General features: G+C 34.1%; 2 protein-coding genes and 1 non-coding gene across 5 annotated transcripts; 2 read left to right on the forward strand and 1 right to left on the reverse strand.

Annotated features, from left to right (window-relative positions):
- The first annotated feature begins 271 nt into the window (after positions 1 to 271).
- Positions 272 to 6674, forward strand: LOC131156342 (pto-interacting protein 1). Of its 2 annotated transcripts, none has more exons than XM_058109949.1 (8): positions 272 to 813; positions 2190 to 2303; positions 2912 to 3162; positions 3282 to 3408; positions 3625 to 3898; positions 5346 to 5478; positions 5592 to 5678; positions 6215 to 6674. In XM_058109949.1, the coding sequence occupies exons 2-8, from the start codon at positions 2219 to 2221 to the stop codon at positions 6344 to 6346; spliced, it is 1089 nt and encodes a 362-aa protein (XP_057965932.1). In that variant the 5' UTR covers positions 272 to 813; positions 2190 to 2218; the 3' UTR covers positions 6347 to 6674. The 2 variants fall into 2 exon arrangements, with proteins under 2 accessions (XP_057965932.1, XP_057965931.1); XM_058109948.1 differs by having other exon boundaries at positions 2193 to 2303.
- Positions 6675 to 11384: 4710 nt separating this feature from the next.
- LOC131156343 (probable sugar phosphate/phosphate translocator At3g17430) lies at positions 11385 to 18646 on the forward strand. Of its 2 annotated transcripts, none has more exons than XM_058109950.1 (10): positions 11385 to 11698; positions 13011 to 13353; positions 13953 to 14060; positions 14227 to 14258; positions 14401 to 14451; positions 16261 to 16322; positions 16406 to 16667; positions 17521 to 17786; positions 17870 to 17976; positions 18232 to 18646. In XM_058109950.1, the coding sequence occupies exons 2-10, from the start codon at positions 13270 to 13272 to the stop codon at positions 18310 to 18312; spliced, it is 1053 nt and encodes a 350-aa protein (XP_057965933.1). In that variant the 5' UTR covers positions 11385 to 11698; positions 13011 to 13269; the 3' UTR covers positions 18313 to 18646. The 2 variants fall into 2 exon arrangements, with proteins under 2 accessions (XP_057965933.1, XP_057965934.1); XM_058109951.1 differs by having other exon boundaries at positions 17870 to 17964.
- Positions 18647 to 19061: 415 nt separating this feature from the next.
- On the reverse strand, positions 19062 to 19134 carry TRNAA-AGC (transfer RNA alanine (anticodon AGC)). The gene has a single exon. It is a non-coding gene; the product is annotated as a tRNA-Ala (tRNA).
- Between the last annotated feature and the right edge of the window lie 1133 nt (positions 19135 to 20267).

The following is a 20267-nucleotide window of genomic DNA, read 5'->3' on the forward strand; positions in this document are numbered from 1 at the left end:
GATTCAAAGGGCTCATTGGTGGCTGGAGTTCTTATATAAATAAAACAAAATTATATTTTTAATAGTATTTGATATGAAAAGAAAATATAGTGAAAACTTCTTTTATTAACTAAAATCTTTAATCCAAACAATCTTCTAACTGAAAATTTCAAAATTAAAATGCTAAATTTTTAGTATTTGCAGGACACTCGCATGGAAATTTTGTGACAAAACAATTCTTAATAGGGTCAAATTGTCGTATAAGTATTGCCTTGGAAGTCAGTCATTAGGCGAACTTCCCTTTAAACCAAAGGCAGGAGGACTTGACTTACAAATTTGATCAAAGTCATCCTCCCATAATTGACTTTTGCGTCATTAGCTAATAGGATTTTGACGCGTGGCACATTCACGGGGCACGAAAGTGCACAAGCATAATCCCCCGGAAATTTCAGCAGCGGTGTCGGCCCTAGTTAAGTCCCACGCTCACCTCTCCCGCGTACAAAACACTCGCCGATCTGTTAAGAAAGTCAGACCGTAGACTATAGTCTATAGTGAACGAGGTCAAACCATCGGACGGTGTTCCCCCATCACACGCGCTTTTTATCATACGCCCCTCCCCTCTTATCCTGCGCACCTCCTCCTCTTCCTTCCGACTTCGCACTCCTCTCTCTCTCTCTCTCTCTCGCTCAAACACTGCCGTGCTAGCATACGTTTCTGATTTCAGGCTCGGATCGATCTTCTGAAGTCTCTGACCTCAGAGACAACACTTCAGTAGCTGTTAATCGACGAACATTCTGATCGGTGTTCTTGATTCGTCTGTACCTACTTTTCTTGGTAAAGTTCATTCATTCTGGTTCTGTAAAACGATTTTTAATTTAAAATTCGAGGCTCGAGCTTCAGTTTTTTTTTTTTTTAAACATTAAATCGCTGGTTGCTTCTGCTTGGGATTATGCTTCGTAGTGTGTCGTAATCTCGAGGACATGATATTTGCTGGACTGGAAACGTTGATTTGCTTGTGGAAATTATTTTGATTTGTTTGCGATTCGGGCATCCGTGGATGGTGTGACCTGGATATTGGTTATTGGACTGGGAGATGTACGGTAGAGTCCAATTCCCTTAGTTGACTGTGGGGGTGAATGATTGTTGTGCGACTCTTTGTTTAGGGTTTGATGCATACAAGATCCAAGCCATGACAAAAGATCAATTAGTGCGCATTTTTTCAAGTTTGGAATGTTTGAGGCATATTCGCACTCGGCATCTTTCCTTTGTTCAGTTGAAGCGACAATTAAATATGTTCTGTTGCTTCTTCCTGTATACGTTAATTCAGTTCATTATAAGTACCATTTGTCCTTCCAAGATGAGCTATCAATTTGGAAGGGGATATATTGATACCAGTAGAAGTATTGAGTTGTTAGAGCATTGTGCATTATCCTGATTCCAGAATTTTGGTTGGTATTTCTCTTCCTCTGCTAAGATGTCTACACTTTCCAAAACTTCTTTACTCATGTCATGTTAGTCACCTATAATGTTGCCTTTCTCAAGCACATGAAACAAAAATTGTTGGAATGCTGCAATTGCTTAGAAGTCTTACATTTTGAGGTGGTCTAAAGATTATACACTTAATCAAATCGACTGGTTCGAACCAGCTACTCTTGAGTACATAGACTGTTTTAACTTGCAACTTCCAACTAATCTGAACTCCCAACTCTACAAAATGTTAAATCCTCTAGATGGGAGCGGTTATATTACTATGTTTTTCTCCACTTAGCATGCTTGTAGCTAAATCACTTTATTGAATCACATGCTTTAAAGTTTATATCACTCTTCCTCTATAATTGCCATTTTTGGTCGTACTCATATCCTATTTTCTTCTATTGGAGTTGAGTCAATCACTATTGGTGCAGCCTTTGATCTTTTGTTGCACATGATCTAGCTGTTTTTTATGAAATTACCTAATATTGTCCTCAATTGCAAGAAGTTGGGAAGCTAAGTAGGAAATCTTAATTCATCTTTAACATATTTAATTAAAAGTAGGAAAGGAAATAAAGAGAATACAAAAAAGGAAAGAAGTTTTAAAGAAAACTGCTTCAACATTGAGTTGTTGTTCTACTACAGCATGTGCTATTCTCCTTGTTGTGATTGCCTCCCACCCCCAAGAAAGAAAAATTCTTTTCTTTTCTTACTAATTCAAACTGATGAAAATATTGTAGCAGAGTGAGGCATCCTTGAAGAAATCATCATGAGCTGCTTTGGCTGCTGCAAGGAAGATGATCTCCATAAAACAGCTGATGGTGGAGGTGCATACATGGTGAAAAATTCAGCGGGTAATCCTGTGATCTCAAACTATTGGTGGTTTGCCCAGGCAGATATATTTCTTGTAACTTCAACAAACTGCAATTTTATTTCAGTTCTGTCATTATTTGGATTTAATTTGTTGTTTTAAGGTGCTCTGAGTGATTTGGATGAAGGATATGATATGTGATATGAAAATTTATTTCAACTCGTGGATTGATACTCTCACATAATTCATTGAGATGATGATGATGATTATTATTATTTTTTGTTGGGGGGGGGGGTTTAATACCTCTGATTCTATAAGGAATTGAATTATAGCTCCCATGTTCTATCCCTAAAAGCTGCAATTTTATTCTTAATTTTTGTGTTTCTGACTATGATTACTCCCACTCAGCCATTCTTCTTTTTGCAGTTTCACTAAATTAGCTGTTTGGTTTTTTTTTTTTTTTTAAATATAACTATACAAAAACAGTTTTCTTTTATTCATTAACCTTATACCTGTTTTTGCATATTTCTTATTGTCCTAATTCTCGCTACTTCCTTCCAATTTCATATTTAGCACGGTTTTCCATTGTGTGTTTTTGTTTCTAGCTGGTGATTCTATTGGTACAAAACTTGGCTGAATTTTATCATACAGGGAATGATAGAGCACAACAGGCTACTGAAGCTGTGCAGAAGGGTGCTCAAGCTGTAAAAGTCCAACCTATTGCAGTCCCAGCTATTTCCCCGGAGGAGCTAAAGGAAGTGACGGATAACTTTGGTACAAATGCTTTGATTGGGGAGGGATCATATGGAAGAGTGTATTATGGGGTTCTTAAAAATGGTCAGGCTGCTGCAATAAAAAAGTTAGATGCCAGCAAACAACCGGATGATGAATTTTTAGCTCAGGTCTGCGTAATTTGCATTACTGTAAATAGTTTTCTTGTTGTGTCATGGTTGCAGATTTTTTTGTAAGTAATTGGAAGTCCAAGTTACTGAGCAGTTTATCAACTGATATATGACTACAGGTTTCAATGGTATCAAGGCTAAAACATGAAAATTTTGTTGAGTTGGTTGGGTATTCCACTGATGGAAACCAACGTGTTCTTGCCTACGAGTTTGCATCTAATGGATCTCTTCATGATATTCTTCATGGTATGTAGCACAAGTTGCCTGTTGTTTTTGTGAAATATGTTAAAGGATAATGTCTGATCAGCAGAACTTTAGTCTGATCAAATATTACTCACATATGTTTGGAGACTATTATGACTTGGCGGAGATAGATTACACTGCTTCTACAAAACTAATATAATCAGTACTTTGTGCAAATATTGTTGTCTATAATGTTCATTTGTTTATTTTTTAATTTAGGGAGGAAAGGTGTTAAAGGAGCTCAACCTGGTCCTGTCTTGTCATGGGCACAACGAGTTAAAATTGCTGTAGGGGCAGCGAAAGGGCTTGAATACTTGCATGAAAAGGCACAACCTCACATCATCCATCGTGACATCAAGTCCAGCAATGTGCTACTCTTTGATGATGATGTTGCTAAGATAGCCGATTTTGATTTGTCAAATCAAGCTCCTGATATGGCTGCGCGTCTTCATTCTACTCGTGTTCTTGGCACTTTTGGTTATCACGCTCCTGAGTAAGCACTTTGTTGAATAAGTAACTCACATTCATTTTCATTTTTAAGTGCATGCGCATATAAATTTTTTTTTTCCTTTGCACTTTTGGTTGGTATATGTATGAATGCGAGGGTAGTTAAGTACTTGTGAGATTAGATATCTAAGATTTGATTAAACTACATTATGCAGTCTTGGCAATGCTTTATTGCTGAGAACTTATAGAAAAAGAAAATAAATTATGGAATTCTTTTTGCTCAGTATAAAAAATCCAAATGTGTGTCAATAACCACCTGAGTCTTTGCAACTCTTAGGGCATGTTTAGTTTTGAAAAATAGTTTTTATTTTCTATTTCCAGTTTTTTAAATAAGTAAGAAACTGCCACTTTCTTTTCCAATTTTCAAACATTCATATGAAAGTTGGAAAACAATAAAAATATGTTTTCTAAGGTTATTTTTGGTTGTGAAATTATTATTCCTTGGAATAAAATGGAATACAATGAGAAATATGGGAATAGAGGTAATAGCTATTCTTCATAAATTACTTATTATTTTATCCAACATGTAATAAGAAATGAATAAACATACCCACGATGAAATTTGGGAATAGTTATTCCTTGTCTATTCCTTGTTATGGATTTATAAAATTTTTAGATTATTTATTATTTGCTTTATGATAACAACATATTTTTTATATAACTAAGTATTACCAATCTATTGTAACCAAGCATAACCTAAGTTTCCTATATAATGTTGGAGAATTGGAAAACAAGGTGGAACTTTTGTAATTATTTGGAAAACTGAAAATAGAAAACGAAAACTGGTTTACACAACTGAACAGGCCTTCAGGGCATGCTTGGTTAAGGTTTTGAATACATTTTTTTGTATCGAGAAATGTAGGATACAAAGAATACATAAATTTTGCGTTCAGTTAAGTGTATTCAAAAAGCTGTTTTTGGAAACATATCCAGAAACATCTCTGAAAAATAAAGGTTTTCAGAACATGATTTTTTATGTTTTTGGATATTGATTTCTCAAATGCAATGGAGAGACAGGTATGGGGTATAACCCATTTTTTAATAGTAATAGTAATGATGATAATAATACTAATAATGATAATTATTATTTGTATTATTATTAATTAACTGTAACTTGGATCAACCTTAACCAATCATAGTTCCATTGTATCCATTTTCAGGAACAAGTTCGAAGACAGTTAACCAAATGCATTTTTGAGTATAAAAGTACATGATACAATGCCTTGTTTTCATTTTCAAAAACAACAATATGGAAACTCTTTTTTGAATCCTTGACCAGAAGGGTTCTTGGATTTCCAAGTTCTCATTTCTTTTCCCATGTCTCCCCAGCAATCTAACTGACTATATATTTGAAGTTCCAAGATGGATTGAAGAGACCTTAAGTGCATGACTTGAACACTGTTAATTGGCCATTCTTTTCTTTGTGTTGGCAGATATGCAATGACTGGACAGCTAAATGCAAAGAGTGATGTATACAGCTTTGGTGTTGTACTGCTTGAGCTTTTGACAGGGCGTAAACCTGTCGACCATACATTACCACGCGGACAGCAGAGCCTTGTCACATGGGTATGGATTCTTTCCAGTCCCTAATACTTGCACTCTTGCCCTGTTTTCAAACTTTGTAGATGCCATGGTCCTTTGCACTCTAGCTGATAACAGGAAGTTTTTGAATGTGTTAGGCTACACCGAAGCTCAGTGAAGATAAGGTGAGGCAGTGTGTAGATGCACGACTGGGAGGTGAATACCCTCCCAAGGCCGTTGCAAAGGTATTTATCATGCTTCATAGGCTATTGTTGTTGTTTTTATTTCATTTTTTGGGATTTGCTCTGTAGTGAGTGGTGTAATTTCATTATTTTGTGAGTTCATTTCCTCCACAACAATGCTACTCTTCATATATGGCATTGATGTTTGCTATATATGCTTGAAAGTAATCTTTTGGTCTGTGCTGTGGTTGTAAACTACCATTATTGTAAAAACAAGCTTTTTCTCACCCCTCCTCTTTCTGTTTGTGTGTGTGTGTGTGTGTGTGAGAGAGAGAGAGAGAGAGAGAGAGGAGTTTGAAGTAGTTCTGTGACCCCCACATTTGTCGACCATTGGCCTCTCAAGAAGTCCTTGTACTCTGGTTATTGTGAATGATTGGATAAAATCAGCCATACTACTAGTTCCTGCAGTTTTGAACTCCATAAGCCCTAATGCCTTCCCATTCTAATGTGCAAATGTAGTAACCAAAGTTGACTAGGATGGTGAAATCTAATCTCAAGTTTTTAACTTCCAATTTGCTAAGCCCTTCTTTTTAATGTAGATGGCTGCCGTTGCTGCCCTGTGTGTGCAATACGAAGCGGATTTCCGGCCAAACATGAGCATCGTTGTCAAGGCCCTCCAGCCACTTATGAATGCTCGCCCTGGGCCTGCTGGTGAAACACCAGCCTTGTGAATCACTCTCTCTGTCTTTGCCCCTCCCCCTCTTCGTGTGTGCGTGCAAATGTACAAAGGGGATTATTTTGAAAAATTGCCGATGGTAGGTTTTATGGGTTGGGTTTCTTACATTGCTCATTATTTTATCTGTATTTGATTTGTTCATACTGTGTTTGAATATTTTAAAAGATCTCTCCCTGCCTTCCTCCAAAAGATGATCATTTACTGGAAACAATGCCTAGGGTTTTCTGTTGTTTAGTTCCTTGTAAGGGATGAAAGAAAGGTTCTCTTTGTATACAGGTGCAGTTTTGGTTGGATATAAAATTTGATTGGTTTTCCTCTGGTCATTATAAAATTGTAGTAAGGCTCTATTTGGAACCTAAGAAAATGAATAAATTTTCATTTTAAGTCATCTGAACAAACGATGAAAAATAAGTTTTATCATTCCATTTATTTATTGTAAAATTCTTAGTCCGAACAGCTCCAAAAATGACCTAAATTTGACCTTGAACATCTGTAATGCTTGGACAGTTGAATTCTAAAAATAATTGATGTCCTTGCATTGCCATTTATGACATGTCCCTTTCGGAGTTCATGTTGGTGGGGAAGGAAGCACCACAACATGTGACCATCCAAGGCACATGAAATTGTCAAAGCAGCATGTGCTTCTGAGACAGAGTTATTAATAAAGAGGCCCAGTTGGGAGCACTTCAAAATAAATGCTTTTGGTTCTGTCATGACATGAGGTTAAACTCTTGAGCTTTTTATTTTTGGTGCCGGTGTCCGAAGGGCTCGTTGGTGGCTGGAGTTCTTATGTAATAATAATAAAAAAATTTCAATAAAAATGCAAAGAGAATTGTATAGAAGGTGCAAATAATTACAAAGAATTCGCTCATACAAAATTTTGTTTCATTCCATCCAATATGGAATAAGAAAGAAAGTCATTCTTATGATAAAATTTGATAATAGTTATTTTTTTCTATTTGTTTTTATGAATTTTACACATTTTTCACTTTCTTATTTGTTTCATTACAACAATTATGTATATATGATCACATCGTCATATTGTATTTACTATTCTATTTCTAGGAATAAAAATTTCTAGCAACCAAACATAACCTCATAGAGAGAACATATTGTGGGAGACATGTAATTTTTTTTTTTTTTTTTCGTTAACTCATAAGTTTTTCCATTAAAATTAGTAGAGTAATTTGTTTAGGGGAAAAATGAGCATTTAATTTTTTTAAAGCTTATGTTAAAAAAAGAAAGCTAAATAGCTAATTATGTTCAACATGCAGAAAGATACTTCTAAAAATAGAATGAAATAATGTGAGAATGAAATAGAAATTATATATAAGAATACCACTCGTGTAAAACCTTGCATTATTCTATCCAATACAAAATGCTTACTATATGAACCACTTAAATAAAAGAAAATTATCCTTGATGGTCGAAGCTGCCTATTGTGCAACGCAGCCGACACTTTTGCAATACCATCAAAGAAGAATGACTTAAGAGGTTGTATTGATGTCTATGAGACTTTCCATCACTCAAGAAAGGTGGAATTCAATAGAGGTCTATAAAAGAGAAAGAGTGTTAGGGTCTAAGAGATACCTCCATCCCTTTACCTCTCTCCCTTTATATAATTGGGCTTGACATGCAATGTTAGTCATTCATATTCCCCTCACGTTTTATTGTGTGGTATTAGACTTTGATTGGGTGCCATGTCACAAATCATTCAATGGCTAGTCCATAACCTCCATATTGTGCGCGAGATTCTCTCCATAAGGGCAAGTGCTTGAATTGACCTTCTCAAATGGCGAACATGCCCTCTGTTTGTGCCCTCTAGGTTGACTTAACCAACCCATAAGTTCCCTTGGTCAATTGGCAACATGTAGGCTAGTCCCTCCTCGAAATGCTTCTCTTGGTCTGATGGACAACACATGGTTGACACTTCTTGTGCTCCTCTTTGAAGTGCTCCGCCTAGTTGCGCAGGCAAAACATGACTAATATGACTTGCACCTTCCTTGACATGATTTTCCTGATGGACAACACATGGTTGACTAACCCTTATGCCCTTCCTTAAGTTGCTTCTCTCGGTCATATAGACAATATATGACTAACTTGACTAGCATTCTCTTCGATGCGCCTTTGCTAATAATGTAACCAATTAGTTGTGTACCTTTTGTTATTTTCCCTAGAACTTCTTATTTTGAGTGTGCTTTATAGAGAGATCAAGATATTTATTTTGAGGGATATTTTATATAAGTGCCATTATTATTGCATGGCGGCCTTTTATGTAAGTAACCCCAACATTCCTTCCCTCTCTTCACTTCCTTCCCTCCTCAACTAGATGCATATATGAATTTAAAACTAGATAGGAAATCGTTCATTTGGATTTCTCACCATCATTTTGCTCTTTTCCTTTGCTATGTCTATTTCCATCATCTTCTATTTTTCTTGCCACAACCACCACCGTCTTTATACTTTATCTGCTTGCCGCCACTCTCTTCCTTTTTATTATTGCAATTGGCTATCTTCTTTGACCTTCTTATTGCCACTTACCTGTGTTGTCTTCAATGCAACCGCATCAACATTCGTCACATCTTACTTTTAACATACGATGTTAAGTGTTTCATTCATCCATCATTTCTCCCATTGTTATTATATCGTTTTGTGTCTGAGTCCCATTACCCGAGTAACTTAGAAAGAAATAGAACACAATCTCAAGGACAACGATGATTGAGTCCCATTACCCAAGTAACTTAGAAAGGAATAGATCACAATCTCGAGGACAATTATATAATTAGGTAGCAACAATGATAATAAACTTTAACTAATAAAGTTTAATTTAATTTATATTATCGTAATATGCATTGTTCAGCCTTTCACAACTACACTTCATTTCCATTCTTAGAAAATTATTGAAATTGTATTAATTGTTACTCATAATAATTTTAATGGATCATGTTAATCATAAAATATTAATTCATACAATTTTTAGTTCAATTAATATTACTATTACAAAAATAAGTTAAAACTTTTATATTATTTTGAATTATATGTTGAAATATTATATTACCTTCATTATAATCTTTTTGGTACCATCTTGTTTGGCCTTCTTGTGGGGTTTTAGTGTCTTTTACTCCATCATTTCCTTCACCATTGCTATATTCACCCATCACATCATATTTCCATTAGTAAAAAAGACTTTAAAAAGAAATAATTCACAATATCAAAGGCACTTATGAAATCATATACTCATAGATATGAATTATATTAATTACTAATAAAATAAAATTATTACTTAGAAAATAATAATAATAATAATAATTGATCTATGAATAAAAATATATTTATTAAAAAATGTTAATTTAATTACTTATGATATTATATATAATTATTAATTAAATAAAAAATAATAATAGTGGATTATATTAACTATAAAATATTAACTAATAAATGATTATTTAATTATTATATAATTATAAACACTAATAATCATATATTACTTTCTTTCATCTATACTATTATAAATGATATTCCTCTATTCGGTGTCATCTTTCAAAAATATCAAATTTACCCCTATAACTACACATGATTATTTCAAAATACTCCTTTAACTACCCACAATTCTCCCAAATGCCCCTACAATTATGTCAAATTTATCCTTATAACTACTCATAATTATTTCAAAAGACCCCTATAACTATCTACAACTATATCAAAATGTCTTTATGCTACTTGATTTTTTATTATTTTCTTTATAATTTTTTAAAAGTTTTAAAAAATAGAAACCCGTAAAGCACGTGCTCATGCCTAATATTATAGTATATGAATTATATATTAAAATATTATATTATTATAATTGTGAGTGGCTGCTTATTTTCATACATAACAAATATAATTTATGACTTTACTATAAACGTTTATCACCTGACTAACACTTTATTAATTAATATTTATTGATTAATAGTTCCAAATGTCTCCTAAACAGTCATCCTTTATAGGGGTGAGCATAATTCGGTTTTAATTGAATTAATCGACCAAATTTGGTCGGTTCGATTCGGTAAATTTTTAATTCGGTTCAATTCAATTTTATAATTTAGTAAATTCGGTTATTCGGTTTTCAGTTCAGTTATAAATAAAGTAAATTTCGGTTAACCGATTTAACAAAATTATGTAATTAATTAATAATTAAATATAAATTATATAATTTGGGGTTCTCATAATTCCCTAAATTCATAAAATTTCTGAATTATGTAATTAATTAATAATAAAATATAAATTATTAGGTTGAATTTTGAAAGTGAGCAAATTATACAATCATATTTTTTTCATAATTAATTATAATTTGATTCGGTTCGGTTGTGTGCGGTTCAGCTAAAGAGTGTAATTCGATCAGTTTGATTATAATGAAGAGTTAATTGAAAAAATTTGGTTAATTTAGTTAATTGGTCGAATTGGCTGAACCACCGATTGCACACCCCTAATCAGTTAGCCATATTACCAAATTGCTCACACACAACTTAATTCATCCAACATCATTTACAATCGCTTAGGACTATTTAGGATAAATAGTTAGAATGAACAATTGGGCCATATAGGATTTTCATGTCAAATTTGAAACCCTATAATTGAATATATTATATTAATATTTCGACTCACTAAAATGATGTAGGGTTCATATTGTTCGGATCCACACTAAATTATATTTATCACATAGGTAAATTCAAATGCTGACACCTTGACGAATTTCAAATCTTACACAAATTAACAATGTTTAACAAGTATTCCTCATTATTTAGCAAGTGAATTGAAAATTTGTAAAGATTTTCAAAAACATATCATCCTCATAAAATAGTTGTATCTTTTTCTTTATTAATCCAAATTTTAATGAGAATATCTCAATTTTCAGACATAAGATAGTACATGGCCACATGGGATGCTCCGAGTCAAACGTTAATGTTTTAAGGATACACATTTTCCTTTTCTTTTTCCCGGGAAAATAATAATAACAATAATAGTTCCAAGTGAACAGTATGGTTTTTTTTTCTTTCTAATCCAATCCGAGGCAAATCTTTGTTCCAATAGAGCAGTGATCTCTTGCGTCCACACTTGGTTTAAAGAATGATATTTTACCCTCGTTGGCAAACATCCAACATTCAAGATCTTGCGATACTCCCCAGATCGACGCGACGTCATCTCACTCTTAACTGTGGGATTTAACTATTGCAGATTTGCGACGGATTACGGGATCACGACGTCTCCAAGTTTTAAGCTTCAACATATCCTGGGCTCACTTTGCACAGCGCGAATAAAAGAAGATAATACCCAGTTGCTCTCTTCATTTCTCGTATTCCAGCTCTAGGTCCTCTCTCTGTCCATTTTTTTGATATCAGATTTGTTCTACGATTCATCTTTAGGCGACAATGGGGTTAATTTTTTTATATTGTAAATCGACAATGCCGCTGTATTAGATACTGGGTCACATATTGACTCTGTAATGTGTGTTTTGTTTTTGGACGATAGCTATAATGGGTGTCTTGATTTTGGTTTTGATGTGTTTATTTAGATTTCGCAGTGCTTTGTTTGGTTTTCCATTTCTAAATGAGTCATTTGATCATTGTTCACGTGAGCATGTGATGATGCCTTCTTTGTTTGTGTCCTGGTTTGTGGGCAAGTTGCATCTTCTTCACCCTTTTCTTTTAATTTTAAATTTTGTGGTTTTCGAGGGGTTGGTTGACCAACGACAAGAATGCCCAGCTACTGATTCTAGCTATTTAGTGCTATAGTTGGCTATTTTATGAAAATGGTTTGCTGTGGTAGATGGGAAATAGTTGCATCAATGCGTGTTCTTTGGTGTATTGTATTGATGAAGCTTGAAGGCACATTTCTCCTAGGTTTGTGGAGTTGAACAGTAATGTCAGTACTCTGGTTTTTCCTTCAAATTGCATGAATGATCAGGAATCAATTCCCCTGCAGCAGATCCCGTATTATATCTAAGGACAGGTTGGTTTAGGCCCTCATAAGAGATCATCTCAGAAACTAAGTTACATTTCTTTCACCCGTTTCCAATCTCTTTTTATCCGTGTACTCCACACGGATGATGGCTGCTCCATTAGACACCTGACCTCACTTCATTGTCTTGTTTTCGGCAGAGTCAAACCACCCCCAAATCAGAGGCTTTGCTGCTAAACCCTAGACCTCTGTTGTCATTTTGCATGTGGTGGTCGTACTATTACAATCCAAACATATGATCCTTGTCTTATTCCCCAAGAACTAATTTCTACATGTCGTGTACTTTGATTTAATTGAGTGTGCTTTGAGTTGGTGCTCAATCTATGTTTTTCATGAGTTTTTACATTGTTCAATGTGGCTGAAATTTGCTACGCCAGGGTTATTAGTTTTTTAAGTTTATTTTTCTTGGTTTCAATTGACTATGTGAGAACTCACTGTTATCAATATTCCTTGTGTGTTATATTTTCATTCAAATTTGATAGCTGAGTAAGCCATGAAAATCCATCATCTCTATCTATAAATGATTGTTATTTTTCTTATTTACCAAATACATGCTAGCATATTACTTCATGCTTCAAATGAAAACTTCTAAAATGTTTCATAAAATTGCATGTATGCTGAGCCTAAGATGTATGATCTTAACCTTTTCTATCCTTTTCTAGGCCATTGCTGTGCGGATGTCCAAATTACAGTAGAAACAGTGGCATAAATCAATTGGTATCCTCATATCTTTTGGTTAAGCAAGGAATCTTTAATCCCATTCCTTTGAACCAAAAATCTGCATGATATACGAGGTGGAACATGCCTGGGCTCTGCCTTTTTGGGTTTCTTGGAGACAAGTCATTTTCTGAGACAGTTGGCAAGCTTGGGCCTTGGAGTTGCTAATAAGTGGCCTGTTGCTCAAAAAATACAAGAGGCACAATGGTTAATAAAGAACTTCTGTTGACCTATCTGTACCTTCTAATCTACATACTGCTTTCATCAGGAGTTATTTTGTACAACAAGGTAATGTCCCATTATGTTCAACTTATCTATGACACCAACCACTTCTAGCAATGCATATATATATATATATATTAAAATTTAATTTATATATTGTTTGGTTCTTCATTTTCTAATATAGTGAACGGTTCTATATTTTTTTTCATGGATATTTTGATTATTCAAGTGAATCCTTCCATAACCATGCGTAGATTTTATAAAATCCCCAAAAGGAGTAAAATTTTCCATTAGAATCACACTCCTTTGGTAATGAATCTCATTCAGGTGGTATGCTGTCATGCTATCATGTAATTTACTTTGTGAAGTTGGTAGAATAATTAATTACTTTGGAAATTGGCAGAATAATTGTTTGCATAGATACGATAGGAACACTAGTAAGTTTAATATATGCATGCTTGTATCCATGTGTGATTCAACTCATGTAAGTTTGAATGAATAGATGGATAAAATCTGGTTAAAGTCATGGGATTCATGCGTTGATCTGGCAATAGCACTTTCTCAAGATTCTAAATTTTGCTTATAACCTATAGAATGCATGCTTATTGCTCTCATTTTTTTTAGTGAATAATAAGTGATCCAATTGTATTTTCACTGATTTGCAGTGGGTCCTCTCTCCAAAATACTTTAATTTTCCATATCCCATTACATTGACAATGATTCATATGGGGTTTTCTGGTGTGGTAGCATTATTTCTCATCCGCATTTTGAAGGTATGACACTATTGGAATTTTGATCCTTCCAATTCTAGATATTATTTTCTAAAAAGTTACATTAAGTAGACATGCTAAGAAAAGTTCAGATGGAATTTTTTGTTTCTGTTTATATATAGTTATTACTCCACCTTAGCTTGCATATTGTATGCTTGAATTTGTGCAGGTAGTATCGCCTGTCAAAATGACTTTGAAAATGTAAGACAAATGCATGCTCACCCATTCTATTAATCTTTTACCTTTTTTATTTTTTAATTTTTATTTCTATCTTATATCATATAAAAAAAAATTCTATTTGTTCATATTTTCTTTGCTTTGGACATTTTTCCTTACTTTGCAGATATGCAACGTGTGTAATTCCTATAAGTGCCTGCTTTGCGGCTAGCTTATGGTAAGCAATTGTTGCCGTAAATCAAACTTTTGGCCTCAGTCTGTTTAATTTAATTGTACTTATTTGAAGCATGATATTGTGCATGTGTAACGTTGATAATCTTGCGACAGGATTGAATCTTGCGTTTGCTATTATTAACATGCTCCCATGCATATGATTTGTTAATTACAATTATTCAAAGGATAGTTCTGTTAGCATACTAGCCAAGTTGCCGCGGTGTTTTTTTTCTGAAGTAACTCAAATGTTGAGATGTACAGTGCCCACAAAATCTTATCTTAGCCATGAGGGTGACTGCATCATGGTGGTCTTGGGTCTTCTCAACCTCAAAAACTAGCTCATGGGGTGAGGCTTTCCCTCACACTTAATAACTGACCACCAACCCCTTCCACAACCAATGTGGGATAACCCCAACAATCTCCCCCTCACACATCGGGCTCCAAATCGGCGGCTCCACATGCCCGACATCCTGGGGAGAATGTTGAACCATGGCTAGGTGGTTTTGGATCTTCTCAACCCCAAAAGCTAGCTCATGGAGTGAGGCTTTGCTTCACACTTAATAACTGACCACCATCTCCTTCCACAACCAATGTGGGATAACTCCAACAGTCTTAGCCTGTGCTAACTGCTATAGGGTGTTACCAAAGGAATAATGATCAAAGAATTTTTTGCAGTTATCAATTTTGGTATTTAGTTTTCTCCTATGCAATGTTTTAAAACACTCAATTGAGGCTTGCCAGAAGGTAAGGTATGCCTAAAATGCCTTGAGGCTCTAGCTAAAATACCAAATTTTGAAAAGGCTAATGCATTGCATGTTGAGGCTTAGGTGTTTTGCACTAAAGGCATGCCTTTTGCGTTTTTTTAGTTGAGGATTATGCATTTTGGTCGTGTGATTCTCAAGTTAGATCTGCTAGAAAATTTTAACACCATGTTTATATAAAAGAAATGTCATAATATTAGTCGATTTCTACAACTCTTGAACCTCAACTTTTCCAAAATAATTCAGAGTTGTATCTTAGATCTTGAAAATAATTTGAAATTTTTTATGTTATTGCTATCTCTTTTCATGATTTACGTAATGAATTCAAATTAGTAATTTTTGAATGGCCCAAGTAGTTTTCAGATTATATTTGATATTTTTAACATTATATTTGTGATTTTATTAATTTTTATTTATTTTGGAATATATGTAAGTTATTTACATGTTTTTATCTAAAAATAAAATTCTGAAAAGGCTTATGCCCTAATACCTTAATACTTACGCTTTGCCTCTTAAGGGTTAGAATGACTTGGCTTACCCCCTTGCTTTCAAAACATTGCTTCTTTGCATAGAACTTCGGATATGCTACTGTTTTATTTGTTAGGTTCTGTATTTATATGATTTTTGCAATCACTCACCTTCTTTAAGGAAAAAGGGAAAGGAAGGTGTAGTAAGAAATGGGATAGATGTTTCAATGTATTTATCATGCATTCAGTGGGAATGGGTGTAGGGGTTAATGATCATGTTCATTTATACTATTAGACTTTTTATAAATTCAGTGAAAATTGAACTGGAAAATTTTCAAGCTGATAACGATACCCCTTAACACCGTTACTTAAATTTTACAGTGTATCTGAATTCGATCTCTGTTAGATGCATTTGAGGCTCTTAGCTCTCTGTATGCTAGCTTACTCTGCGCTGTAGCATCGCTATATATTTGGTAGACTGGATTGTTATGATAGTTAAGCTAGTTCATGATCAGGATGTATGCTGATATTGCCATATTTCAGTATGTGAATGAAATATTAATAGCATATTTTGTGCGAGTGCAGGTTTGGCAACACAGCTTACTTGTATATTTCTGTAGCATTCATCCAGATGCTGAAAGCCCTGAGTATGTTAAAGACTAACTTTTTTGGATTGTGTTCTGGAAAATTACTACATGGCTCTCTACATCTTACTGTTGTAATTTTACAGTGCCTGTGGCAACATTTCTCATGGCTGTTACTTGTGGAACTGACAAATTGAGGTGTGACGTGTTCTTAAACATGGTCCTGGTTAGTGTTGGAGTTGTTATATCCTCATATGGCGAAATTCATTTCAATGTCGTGGGTACACTATTCCAAGTTACAGGAATCTTTGCAGAAGCTCTTAGGCTGGTCCTAACACAAGTTCTTCTCCAAAAGAAGGGCTTAACATTGAATCCTATCACCAGCTTATATTACATAGCACCATGCAGGTATCCTCTTTTGCTTTTTAGAATTCATATATCAGCATTACCAGCCATGTATCTTTTTCTTTCTTTTTTTTTATAATTTTTTTGCTAAGACAAAAGATATCCTGTATTATATATGCATATGTTATGTTGGTTAAAACATAGATTTTAGAGGGCGTCTTTGATCTCTCTTTGTACTTCCATTTTGATTTATAGAATCCATTCTCCTCGCACCCATGGATGTAGGTTTCAAAGCTGAATCACGTAAATCTTGGTGCTTGCTTTGTGTTGTTTTCATGTTACTCTCTTCTTCTGTTTCAGTGTTTGTATCGGTTCGGGATTTGTTCATAACAGTAGATATGCAAGGATAGAACAAATGAAAGCACACCTGTTCATTTTTTATTGCTCTAATGGTAAAAAATGTAAACAATTTGGCAACACAAGTGATAATTTTGTCCCAAACAAGGCAAGTGTGTCTTTTATGTATCTGATAAAGTCGGCTAATTGCAAGCCCAGTGCTTTTATACCTTTGCCAAAGAAATATATAAGAAGTAATTAATATGTAAGGGTTGATTTTTAGACCTTTTTATTGAGGAACTTGTAAATACCACTTTTCACTGCATACCAATATGCCAAATTTAGATTGTGAATCTGTATTTTCTGTGTGGATCCTGGCCTTTTCTTTGCTTGAGCTATACTCTTATTTGTACATGGTATGATAAGTTTATTTTTCCTCCGAGGAGCTGTAACTTTGCATTACGATGAGGAAAAGCTGTACTAGTGAACTGCTCTGTTGCCCATCTTCTTACAGCTCTATTAGCTTAGTGTTTTTTATGTTTGTGCTGAGATCTCATTTCTTGTGCATTCCCTTGTGCAGTTTTGTGTTTCTTTTTGGCCCCTGGTACCTGCTGGAGATGCCTGAGTTAGAAGTTTCACAGATTCAGTTTAATTTCTGGATATTTTTTTCGAACGCTCTTTGCGCTCTAGCCTTGAATTTCTCAATTTTTTTAGTAATTGGTAGAACTGGAGCAGTAACCATCCGAGTTGCTGGTGTTTTGAAAGACTGGATACTAATTGCCCTATCAACCATTGTATTTCCTGAGTCAACAATTACCAGGCTCAATATTATTGGCTATGGAATTGGTACTGATAATTATTTTTAACATTGTCTGTTTTTGAATTATTAATGTTCTAAATGTTCATTAATATAGCTTCTTTTCCTGCAGCTGTATGTGGTGTTGTCATGTATAACTACTTGAAGATTAGGGATGTCCGTGCACCTCAACTCCCTACAGAAAGTATCCCAGAGAGAACCACAAAGGTCATCTCTCAAGTAATTCTTGATATTTTTAGGTTAATTTGCATTCATTGTTTTTGTAAATTGTATGTAGTCATGCTTGATGTTTGGTTGGCCTCGATTGGAACTGAACAAATAAAACAAAAAAGAATATTATGTTAGTCTGACCCTCAATGTTGCGTCTTCTGAAGTAGTACTGTAAGATATGATCGTTATGGTTTGTTTATATTTCATTGTTGGTGATTATCAATAATATTGGCTTGTGTTTCCCCTTTTCCTCTCCCACCGCAGGATCTGAAGGTTGAAAAGTCACCTGATCTGTATTTACCCATCAACAGTAAAACTGATGGCTATGGAGGAAAAACTGGATAGAACAGTTTTACTACCGATCCGTATGTGGGCGAGGAGGCACCTTTAACTCCTTCGAGGATGTCTCATCTTGTGAGAACCCAGCTTAGCAGCCACTCAGCGTGATCAATGAACTCTACAAATCATATCTTTCTCATGCTTACCTTTATTTAGAGAATACTTTACTAGAAGTGAAGAACCAAACTGGGACAAAATGCGAAAATATCTGTACCCTCTCTCCTAATTTGTAATGAGGAGTTGTCATTTTTTGCAGAGCCTAGCTACCATGTTCATAAATGCCCTGGAAACTATTGTAGAAACTTTTATTGGTTAATGCAGCGAGGCTTGGTTATGTTCATTACTGATGGAGTGAATTTCCTTGCTTTGATTTTTGTGTTGATCGGAGAATTTTGGGATATGTTTTGTCCACTGATTTGCTTTGCTTAGTGTTGGTTCATGAATATTATTAATCCAAAGGAATACTTATTTACCCAATATGAAAAAGAAGTAGAAAACCAAGAACACTGAGTGACCAATAAGCTATATGGTAACACCAAATTTTTTGTCTTTTAATAAGTAAAAATAAAAATAAAAATAAAAATGGATAATGGGTTGGGATTGATGCAGAGAAATGACAAATGGGTAATATATTTGCTGGAGAAATGGGTAAAAAAAATAAATAAAATCAAAGCAGATGAAAAAAAGTTTTAAAAAATAAAACGAAAAAGAAGTCAGCAGATGAAAACAAGTTTAAAAAAATAAGAAGAAAAAAATGGAGATGCGGGGTATCGATCCCCGTACCTCTCGCATGCTAAGCGAGCGCTCTACCATCTGAGCTACATCCCCAGATGTGAGCAGCTGAAGAATACTTCACCATTTGTTAAAGAATTAGATCTTGAAGCTTGGCAGGGCCAGCAACTATATCCTAGAAAATAGACACCAGAGAAGCAGAACAACACAGGGTCCCCGAAGAAATTGCCAGAGTTGGATACAGAAATTGAGGATTGCGATCTGGTGAAAATCTCCCATGTCTCTGCGATGACCATGGGAAACTGAAATGGTTTGGTTTTCATCTATAACTATATATATATATATATATATATATGTATTCGTTTAATTATGAAGAAACCCAGAAGGCCATAAGTGCATACCACACCATATTTTGTTCATGAAATATATTATTAATTCATGTATAATAATTGGTTTAGTTTCAATAGGGCTGAGTAGGATTGGGGAAAGCCGAATTTATCGATTGAATCGAAAAAGTTCGGTTAAGATTTGAATTTCTATCAATTTGATTTAATTTTATTTTCTAAATTTCAGTGTTTGGTGATCAGATTGAATTAAGAGATTTTTTTTTTCGGTTAATTGAATTAAAGGATCAAATGAGTGCATATATATGCTCATGTATAAATTATAAATATATATATATGTAAATAAGTAAATATATATTATAAATATTTATATATTTAAATTGTATATAAATATAATATATTTATTAATATTATATATTTATATAATTATATGTTTGTAAATTTGAAATGCATCATAATTTCAGTTAATTACCGAAATAAAATTCAATTGGGTAAGAGTTTGCTTATATCCTTTAATTTAGTTATGATCTGTTAAGGATATGGTTAATCGAAATTTTTCAATGAATTCGATTAATCCACCAAATTTACCATATCGACCAATTGTACAACCCTACTTCTAAAGGATTTATATACAAAATGATACCATTTTTAAGCAAATAAAATAAAAAAAGTGAAGAATGATGGAGGATCACATGTACCCCCTAGGCCGCCCATTCGACACGTGTATTTTAGGCGTAGGTTTAGGAAAAAAACTTTTTTGTATTTTTAGGGATTTTAGTATTTGTAATTATGTGTTTAGTTAGGTCGTATTTGTAAATATGTGTTAGTTGTATAAGTATTGGACATGCAAGTTATTGTACAATTATTGTTTTGAATCAGATTGCA

This window comes from Malania oleifera, chromosome 5 (assembly GCF_029873635.1).
Source record: "Malania oleifera isolate guangnan ecotype guangnan chromosome 5, ASM2987363v1, whole genome shotgun sequence".
Classification (NCBI taxonomy): domain Eukaryota; kingdom Viridiplantae; phylum Streptophyta; class Magnoliopsida; order Santalales; family Ximeniaceae; genus Malania; species Malania oleifera.